The sequence below is a fragment of the Acartia tonsa genome, chromosome 7 (assembly GCF_053477335.1).
Source record: "Acartia tonsa isolate MP-2025a chromosome 7, ASM5347733v1, whole genome shotgun sequence".
NCBI lineage: Eukaryota > Metazoa > Arthropoda > Copepoda > Calanoida > Acartiidae > Acartia > Acartia tonsa.
Genome location: NC_137266.1, coordinates 23,424,720 through 23,433,847, shown reverse-complemented (window position 1 = coordinate 23,433,847; position 9,128 = coordinate 23,424,720). Strand labels below are relative to the sequence as shown.

General features: G+C 29.7%; 1 protein-coding gene across 1 annotated transcript in view; it reads right to left on the bottom strand.

Moving 5' to 3' along the window:
- Window positions 1–3,276: 3,276 nt before the first annotated feature.
- Window positions 3,277–9,128, bottom strand: part of LOC145324211 (limbic system-associated membrane protein-like) — a 123,666-nt gene continuing 117,814 nt past the window's right edge. The window contains exons 16-17 of the mRNA XM_080166834.1: window positions 4,679–4,754; window positions 3,277–3,481 (exon numbers count right to left, since the gene is read on the bottom strand). Coding sequence (XP_080022960.1) covers window positions 3,354–3,481; window positions 4,679–4,754 — 204 coding nt within the window. The 3' untranslated portion in view covers window positions 3,277–3,353. The remainder of the gene's footprint in view (window positions 3,482–4,678; window positions 4,755–9,128) is intronic.

Genomic DNA, 9,128 nt, shown 5'->3' with positions numbered 1-9,128 from the left:
TCATTGAAAATCAAGCCACTCTAATGTACAGCATTTATTTCTTCAATTCCACAGTACAAAATTATTCCTGTATTTAAATTTAACATATCATATAGGAAAAAATATTCTTGTATTTAAAATTAAAAATCATGTTGGAATTTTTTTTACAATTTTTAAATTTTTTAATAATGTACAGCAAATTATTTCCTTTTTATCTCATGTTTTGAAATTTATAAGATAGTTAGAATAAATTACAGAAATAATGAAAGATTTAAAGATTAGAGCGTCAGGGGGGGGGGGTCGAGGGGGGTTTTCCCCCTCAGGAGAGGGGGGGTTGAGGGGGGTCTCCCCCCTCAGAAAAAGCTTGGGCTTAAATCTTCAACAAATAAAGAAAACAAAATTATTTTAAAAATTTCTTTTTTATGTTAAATATTATTATTTTTGTGACACTTGATTTTGAATGACAAAAAATGTTGAAATAAATATTACCCACTGTATGAAATGTTAAATTAGAAATCAATAATGATGTTGGAAAATTTATTCTCATTTTATACTCTGAAAATATGAATTGACAAAAAATAATAATTTTTATTCCAAACTTTTAAAACAGCATGCCTATTTCTTATTGGTTGACACTCGAATTAAAATAAAATAATGAATATTATTTCAAGACCAGAAATAAATTTGAAATAAATAATTTTCTTTCCCCTATATTTTTTATTCCAAAGTGCCAAGAATTAATTTTGAAATAAAATAATTTTCTTTCCAATATTTTTATTCCTTTTTCTTATTGGACGTCATTTTGTGTCCAATGAGAGACTAGTGTTTAAATATTTTAAAGCTTATTACAGCATTTATTTTGAATATGATAATCGCAACATTCTCACATTAAATGTGATAAAATTGTTTAAAATTTTTATTATTTTTTTTGCACAAACAGTTGTGTAATTTACCTACATTTATTTTTTTTTAAATATTCCAATCACAGCCAATTAAATAATTTGGATTAAGTCTGAAATACAAATGAATCATTTTCTTTAACTTATAACTTGCTTTCATACCCTAAACATGTAAAAGCTTCACTGCAAAGGAGAATCATATCGGTCCAGGGGTTGGTGGGATCTTAGGCAATTAACCTAGACGTTAAAAATAAAAAAACTACCATCAGGTTACCATATTAAGACCCTTATTCGTATTTATGCAGGGAGGGAGGGGATATTGGGCTGTTTATTACACTAGTCCACAAAGTCTTACAATGACTTTTTCTTATTCGTTGGGTTAACAGCCTTGTTGACTTTTATTGAATTTTGATTGGTTGGTGCATTTAGTTGAGTGTCCAAATATTTGATCCACTAATTGTAATGTACAGAATGTTTAATTTTGTGTATTATCACTTTTGAAAGATATCAAATTATCAGCCATTGTCTTATCTTTTTAGATCCCTGGTATTTCAGACTATATCCAATATTTTAATATTTTCTGATTCATAAAAATAACACTATGATTAATATTTACTATATATAGAAATTGTGCATTCTTTATTATTTGTGAAAACTATAAAATCTATAAGTTAGAAAACAAAGCATTTTTATGATTAGATTTAATAAAAATAATATTTTTTTAGTGTAGGTTAAGGTTTGAAGTACAACAATGATATATAAGTCCATAAATAACGTAGCAATAACAAGAAATATAATACATTTCTGGATAATATTTGCAAAACTATTGATAATTCGTAAGAAAAGATAAAAACAGACGTTCAGATCTAAGTTGTAAAGTGGCATAGCTACTAATTACAACAGTTTGTACATTGTACATATACACAGTTTGTAATAAACAGATTAACACATTTAGAGTATAATAAAATATAACATAAATAATAAATTTTAATCAAAAAGGTTTGTTTTGTGTGTTACTAATATTTTATAATGAAAAAGTGCTGGATTTAACTTTCCCCAAAGTTACAGTTCTTTACAACAACAAATACACTAATAATTGTAGGTTAGGCTTAAACAAAACATTTGATTACATAGCACAGGTTTTTATTTACTTATGTTGTGGTAAAATTTATAATTCCTTTTCTTTTTGGTTCCTTATGAATAAAACAGAGGCTCTTTCTTTCAAAAAAAACTTTCTAATTAGGATATTATCTTCCTATAAAACCTCCTACCACTTTGGATTTTTTTATATTTATAGAATGTTTAAAATGATCAATTTATTTAATTTGTATTGAGATTTAGATTACTTGGTTTTAAAGTCACTTTAATCTTTATGAATGTACTTAATTTAAATTTAAATTATGCTTTATCAAATGAAGACCAATTTATTTTGATTTTATTATTACAAAATGTCTCTTTTAAATTATCTTAAGGGGTAAACAAGTCATTTAAAAAAAAATATAGTATTGCTAAAAAAAACACATCTTCAAACCAACAAAAGATTGTTGTTAAATAGTTTTTTTAGATTAAAAAAAATAGGATTTTTCTTTTATACCTTTTTTCCAGGCTGAAAAAAAGTAGTTGGCAGCCTCTTAGATTGAGTAATTTATCATATTCTAAAGTAGCTCTACCAAAGTATTCTTACTTACACAAAAAAAGCAAATTTTAGTTGATATTTTAAAAGAGGAGATATTTTTATAATAAGAATATTATTACCAAAGAAAAGTAATTTTTTGTCTCAAACTTAAATGCTATTAATAATTCACCGATCAATTAAAAAAAGTATTTTTTCCTCTTTTTTATAATATTATAATTTATAATATAGTTTTCTTTCGATGCTTTTATCCCCTCGTTCGACTTTTCTAAAAGAATAATACATTTCAAAATATGTTTTTAGAAAAAGGTAACCCTAAATTCGATATATGTATACTATGAGTCTGAGATTATGTTGAAACAATTTAACAATTCTTTGGATGAATGAAAGGTTAAAGATAAAGTTCGTTTAGAATTGCAAATTTAATCTTAATAACAAAAATATAATTGAAAAACAAAATGAATATTTAGTTTAGCTTCTCTGTTATTAAAGTTTGTCAGTGCTTTCATATCTTAGAAATATTTTATGCATGTAAATTGTTGCCTTATATCATACTAGCGGTTAAGCCCCCAGCCTATATGTGCTCTGTATTCGAAAAGGCATAGAAGGCAAGCAAATTAGCTTAAAATCATCCCAAAACTTTAATCTGAAGATATATTAGCCTAAAACCATTTCAGGAGCTATGTGAACCTTACCTTAAAAATAACTCAATCTGTTCGGTAGTTGAAATCTTATGCTTCAGACAAAAACCTTACTACTTTAAATATTAGGGTTTTTTTTCTTATATGGATGAAATTGTCCTTTTTTGTATTTTGATATGGCAGAATTATGAGCACATTAATTTATAAAACAGTGTAATAATAAATACATATGCTAACTAAGTATAATAATTGTGTTGGATAGATAAAATATTTTCCATTGGATGTAACATCTTGAACTTCTTTACGTAGGCTCTCTACGGGCATGGTCTCTGAAATATATATATATATATATAGAAGAAAAACCCAGACAACTAACTGTATACAATATTGGAGACCATTTTCGACCAGAGACTTGGCTGTGTTAATATTGGCCATTGGCTGATATTCAAAGAGCCAATTGTACAGGGTCCACGGGGTAGGGACATACGGCTATTCAACCCATTCCCTCTCTATTGTTTAACTTTAATAGTCTACCTGGAAAAAAGTTTGCTTATGTTATGAGCCCTATTGGGTTAGGATTTAGAAACATGAGTGTAAAAAAAGCAGGGCCTGTAAGCCTCAGAGTAATCAACATTTACAATTTTAAAATCAGGTGGAAATATGGCAATCACCCTTTTCCAAAATATGCTAAAATCATCCAAATCGATTTAAAGTTGACGCTTAGTCGCGGCTGACACGCCGCTGCCGAGCCTAGCAAAAAAATAAAATAAAACTATAGTGGGAGGGGGTTAGCTAGTCAACGTATTGGTCAAAGTAAATTACTCCTAGATTTCTATCTTTTATGCAAAAAAATGAGACATAAAAGCGACAGTCTAGGGTAATTGTATACTTTACCCTTACAACAATGTTCAATTCCCAACCACCAGTTAATTCTGTCATTCTTGTTTTATATTCAGGCCAATTTATTTGAATGCCAGGTTAAATTTCCTTTTCAAATTTCTTTACTCTCACTTTTTTGAAAGTTTTATTTTATGAATTTTGCAGAAATATGAAATAATATTGTGTTTAAATCATTATCTTTACATAAAAGTAACAGGATCTTTGTCGGTATGTCTGTTTTTACTGAAGGACCTTGAACAGATATGTTTCTCCTTCACATGTTATAAGATTTTCATGGGTCCTAGGAATGTTTAAAACAACCTCTCCTCAATTGCCCCTAGAAGCCTATAGGGGCATAGCTGCACGGTACTATATAAAATAGGAGATATTGCTTAATAAATCATGTTATGGTTACAAACAGGCAACTCAAAGTATTGTTTTACACCTGTTTCTAGGCCAAAGCATCTCCTATTAATATATTCAATAAAGACACGCTTTTAACATAACAATAAAAAATCAAAATTGGTGCCTTTTTAATGACATCAAATAATCAAAACAATATAGGATATGATAATGGTGTAGAACCGGTCATTATTCGATGAAAATCAATCTTTTTAAGAGTGTAATTTCAAGTGAAAATATCTCACCTACAGTACTGGTATGAAATCTGAACACATCGCTGGGGTCAGAACTTCCAAACTGATTGGTCGCTATTACTTGTACCTAAAAAAATCACAATGTTAATTATATGGCAGCAATAACAAGCAAAAAGAACAGTACAACTGTAACATTTGTGGATAAAAAGTGCTGATTGAATACTGAAACACCCCCCCCCCCCCTTTTTTTTAAATAACTAAATAACAGGCTAAGGGCGGGGATCTTTTTCATTCACCTAACAAATGCAGAGTTCTAATCCCTCGGCGTTAATAGATCTTACACTTTTTCATTTGAATAACCGCAGAAAGCTGTCTATAATGCGATAAAATAAATAAATATTTTATATTTTGTATATTTTATTTAACTAAACCTAACATAATGACATTATTTCTGCAATGTTTAATCAGCGAAATGTTCTTTATTTGCTTTAATTTATATTTATAGCACGACATGAAAATGAAACAAGATCAATTATCAATATGGGTAGCGCAACAACCGTGGCTTGGCAGAAGCGCTTCAGCCTTAAATTTAATTCGAAAATATATTTTGTTCAGAAACAGTTTTATAAACCAAACACAATTTTAGGTTTATAATATGTTGATTTCAACGAGGCTTACACGCGGCTGCCGAGCCCTGGAAGCAACCATAATCTGACAAAACAGTGAACTTTAATACATCAATCTAGAGCGAGTGATGTGCATATTTTAACAAGGATAATATTGTCAACTTACTCATGTTGATTAGACAAATAATACTTGTAGGGTAATGTTACACATATAAATGTAATGGTATATTTATTTACATTATGAATGTATATATTATTATTGAATATGGTATAAATGTATATTCTTTAGTTGGTTTAACACCAATATTCAATATTACACCATTACATATCACAAGAAAAAAGTATGGAACTTATACAGTTCATGGATTTTTTAAGGCATTCAAAAATCAAGTCATGAGCAACATAGGATTTTTGCCCCTAAATTTAAAGTTTTTTTTATTTTTAAATAAATAGAAACCTACCCATACCCTATATGAAGATTCGGTTGCGAAATTTTCGAGATCTTTTAGTTAAATCAGACAAATAGACACACAAATATATATACTGTTTCTTTTGATCAGCCAATATCACGAAAAAAAATCAGGATTATGGAAAGAAAATGAAGTAGCGGGTTTCACAGTAGCTTTTGATAGGTTACTTTAGGTTAGGTTAGATTAGGTAAATATTAATAATTGCCCCGCAGGGTTAGAGCCTTCCACAGGGGATATACATGGGAGAAAAACTACTGTGAAAATAGGACGAACCTTCTACTTCGTTTTCTTTCCATGATCCAAAATGAAACCAAATCAATTTATAAAATTACTCTAAATTTTTAAAAATCATATTATTCAGGACCCCTAAACTGCATTTGATCCAATAAAAGTGTGTGTTGTGTGTAAGATAGATGAGACCAATTGCATGTTTTATAGGCTGGTTGTCTGTCAGGCAAAAACAGTTTGCCCAAAGTACTAAAGTATGCCTGCCTACGTTGTAATTTAATGCTTTTAAGATATTTTATAACAGCAAGAAAATACCAATAAATAAAACACTTAACCTATCACTTATCACAAAAGTTTAACCGTTTATTTTTAACATTTGTTTCAAATTTTATTTTGCCAGAAAGAGCTTTTAGAGTCTTTTTTAAACAAACGCCAATTTTGTTTTTTAGGTAATACTTGTATGCCATTAAATCAGTGATAAGAGTAAAGTTTTCTTTAAAGCAAATAAGTTAAACCAAAAAAAAACTCTTTATACATCTATAAAGATTTCATAATTTATAAATTGTTACAAATTTTTTAATTAAAAAAAATATATTTTCGTAGGAATGTGGGTCTTTTTTCTGGATACTTTTTTCGAGTCATTCCAAAATGTCTTGAAATAATTAAAGGTTAGCGTAATCTGCTATTAGCATGGATCTAAAGGGATAAGACAATGGCCGATATAGATTGATGTACACATCCCCAATAAAGATAATACAATTTTTCCCTTCTGTAGATAACAATACGGGGATGGAACGTTTGAACACTTAACTAAATGAATCAATCAATTAAAATTCAAGTTGTTAAGCCAACCAATAAAAACATTATCATAAAACTTTGAGGCTTAGTTTAATAAACTGGCGGGTGTCCCCTCCCTCCCTGGCTGCTATTAGTCTGCCCTGTTACATACTCATAACACTCAAGTACTGCGTCAAAACCAGGCAGAAAGGTTATTCCCAAGCAAAATGATTAGAGTACAGTATTAGAGAGGGAAGGTTTTAAATATCTGTATGTCACCAACCCAAGGATCTTGTGATAACTTAGGTCTTTGAAAGTCAACTAATAGTGACGGTAATACTAACACAGATAAGAAGCAAAAAACAATTTTTCAAAAAGCTCCTTGGAAAAGGGGGGCAGGTAGATTTTTTTATGATAACTGCCTATCAATGAAAATGACCTAAGCCATGCGGGGTTGTAAAGGCATTTATTTGATCTTTAACCATCCAAAGCATAAATATCATACGTTTTAAAATTTAGATTTAAGAAGATTTAAGGCCTGTTAAATATATTTTTTTCCCAAATTTCGCTCTTATATCTTTTTTTAGTCTCCTCAAGATTCCTTTAACCCTGGTAAGATGCAGACAAAAATATTACGGTATTTTAAGATTATGGTTTATGGATTGAATATTTATGGATGCTCAATAAATAATAAACGATTCTAAATGTATTTTTTATAAGCATTATATTCATTGATTCATTTCTATTGGCTAAAACATACTTTAATGGATACTTGTAAAGGACAATAAAAGATAAAACCTATCATTTATTATTCGAGGAATGGGGTGGGGGGGGGGAGATACTGGAGTTGATTAATTTACATGCCATTTTTTCTTCTCATCTCTGAGATTTTCAATGTAGCAAAAAGTGTTCTGCAGATTTTTTGCAAAGATTATCTAATTAACAGAGAACATTCTCCACTCATTAATACATTACAGAAAATGAGTCTAAATGTGTATGTTGTGTAGATTCTATATATGTAGGTCTGTTCATCTGTTACTGTTGTTGTCCTATTTTATAAAGTAGTAAGTTTTTTTATCTGTAGCGAAGGATCTTGCTAACCATAGAACCGATATGGTTCTTCTATACAGTGAAGCTTCTGATAGGTCTGGGTAAGGTTTATAACTTTTTTGGGAGAGTATCTCCAATCTCCCAACACCCAAGAGAAATTGCCACTAAAGAAAAGTTGGTCGCTCCCCCCTCCTCGAAAAAAGTTTAAATTTACTTTTTAAAACTTAAATTGATAATGTAAAGCAGGTTCAGGTCGACTCTCCCTCCCCCCCCCCTCTTACCTTAAGAGGCTTCTATGATTGTAGCCACTAGAGACATGAACTTGTCTTTAAAAAAGGAGATATATTTTACATGGAATAAAAGCACACATCATGAATCAAAAAAAAGAAATATAAAATTTTGTCTTGCATATACTATATTATTGAAAAAGACATTGCAACTAGTTTTCATTATAAGGCCCATCTGATAAGGAAAAATCAATTTAAAGTCTTAAAAAATTGTGAATTATTGTATATCAATGTTTGTAGAATATGATATTACACATACTCATGCTGTTAAGATAATAATTGGGAATATGCATCATAATCAAATATAGCTAGTTCTTTAGGCATTATCAAAAGTTCAAGTAATTTGAAGTCAACCTCATTCTACTGATTTTCAGAAAGATTTTGATTAATGTTTATTTACTGAATGTTTCATTAATGTTTATTTACTGAATGTTGTTAAATCATAACACATAACATTCTAAACCCGGAAAAAGGAGAAAGGAAAAAATTCTAGGACACGCAAAAGTATTGAAATGTGAATAAAATGTTTATCTGATTATAAAGAAATTTAATTATGATAAGATAATTTCCAGTATGGTTTCGATAAATATCCGCTGAATTAGAACTGGTTCTTAGTATTAATGTGTAGACAAGGTTATATAACAAGCTATAGGCGAAGCCTTTTGTAATAAAGTAGATGTTGTTTATCACATTGTTTTTTTTCCGGAAAAAGGAATAGTCCCTTTCGTAACATCGCCCAATAAAGGGCGATTCATCATATTTTAAAATTTTTTTTTTTTATAGTATATTTTAGGTTAGGTTATATTGGGTTTGGTGATTGCCCCACAGGGTTAAGTATTTGGCCCCGCAGGGTTAGAGCCCCCCGCAGGGGCTAGAAATAAGAGAAACGCTACTGTGAAATATACGAAGAATCGCCCCATAGGCGATGTTACAAAAGGGACTATACCCCAGGGAAAAAAAAGTTTCCCCTGTCACATTTATCACATTTCCATAATGTAGCACATGTTATGTTGTATATATTCACTTCTTGACATCTCATAACAGATAACTTTGACAAATTGAA